Source organism: Myotis davidii, unplaced genomic scaffold, assembly GCF_000327345.1.
Source record: "Myotis davidii unplaced genomic scaffold, ASM32734v1 scaffold1395, whole genome shotgun sequence".
In the NCBI taxonomy this organism is placed as follows: Eukaryota; Metazoa; Chordata; class Mammalia; order Chiroptera; family Vespertilionidae; genus Myotis; species Myotis davidii.
In genome coordinates, this window is record NW_006288604.1 from 221,400 (window position 1) to 222,754 (window position 1,355).

Sequence of the window (1,355 nt, forward strand, 5' to 3'; positions counted from 1 at the left end):
CCTACATGCTCCAGGCACAGGTCAGGGCGACGGGACGCTGGGCAGCAGGGCCTAGAGCCGCGGAGCCGGGACCTCGCGATTCTGCCAACAGGGGCCGCCCTGTGAGCAGCAGCATTGGGGGCCAAGCCAGGGCAGCAGGAGCCCCAGCCGCAGGGACGCTGATTTGTGCCCGTGTCCTTCCCAGTTCGCACCCTCCCTGCCAGAGCGAGCAGCACGGCACTCGCCCGTGGCGAAAAGCTTGTAAAGAATCAGCATCTCACTAACCCTGACTCATCTTGTGCAACTGGTCCCGACCCCTCCCTGGTAAGGCAGGTGCTCGGTAGATTCCTTTCAAATACAATATCCACAAATTCATGTCACCTCTGGAATTCCCGAGAGAGAAATCCGGGCGAGCCCTGAGACTGAGAGTAGAGCCTCAGACAGAGGGCTGGGCCCCGGGAACACGCTACATGCTGAGGACACGCAAGGCGCAACACATAGCTCTGTCCATTCCACTCACCGAGGCACAGGAAGTGCCCGACCTGCAGTTCGTATCGCCGGGAGGACACACAGGTGAGCAGCAGGCAGAGTACGTGGAAGACGACCAGGCCGAGGAGCCAGGGCTCCGTCCAGTCTATCTGCTGTGAACACACCATTGGACACTCGTCAACATCAACTCCCTCGGGGCCAGGCCTCAGTCTCCAGGGTCAGTGGGGCGTCAGTGACCCCTCACTCCTGAGGACTTACTTCTGGGGCTACTGAGCAAGGCTCCAGAGAGGCCCCCAACCCCGGGCCTCACAGAAGAGGGGGAGGGAGCGGGAAGGGAAGGAGGGAACCTGGACCCCTCCGTGGCTACCATGGCCCCCGGTCCGGAGAGGAATTCAGGGTCTAATGCTGGAGCACAGAGGGGTGGCCTCCTGGCCGGCCCTGGGGTTTGTGGAGCTGTCACACTGTGAGACGAGTGGACCCTAAGGGTCACTGTCCCAGGAGGGAGGAGGAAGTTAGTGGTTTGTTCAGGAGATGCACTTGGTTACTCCCCCTCAAGACCCCTATTTCAAGCCCCTAAGCCAGGATTAAGGCCTTGAGAAATCCGAGCCATCCCTATGGCAAGACTTGCTTTTCCTTTCGCCCTGCCCCAGCCTGCAAACAGTGCTGCGAGCCCAGGTCTGCGCAACCCCACGCTGGCCAGGTCCTCACCCCACGGCCCGATGCCCCCCTGTGCTCGGATCCACGCTCTGCCCGACCCGGCTGCAGACCAGGCCCCCGGACTGAGCCCGAAGCCTTCAGGCCCAGTGCGGCCGCCCTCCCGCACGCCAGGCCCGCAGGACCATGCAGCCGGGCAGGTAAGCTGGCCGCGAGCTACGTCCACCCACTCG

At 62.8% G+C, this 1,355-nt stretch overlaps 1 protein-coding gene across 1 annotated transcript in view; it reads right to left on the reverse strand.

Moving 5' to 3' along the window:
• Window positions 1-1,349, reverse strand: part of TMEM18 (transmembrane protein 18) — a 21,660-nt gene extending 20,311 nt beyond the window's left edge. The window contains exon 1 of the mRNA XM_006779386.2: window positions 500-1,349. Within this exon, the coding sequence (XP_006779449.2) occupies window positions 500-635 (136 nt within the window). The 5' untranslated portion in view covers window positions 636-1,349. The remainder of the gene's footprint in view (window positions 1-499) is intronic.
• Between the last annotated feature and the right edge of the window lie 6 nt (window positions 1,350-1,355).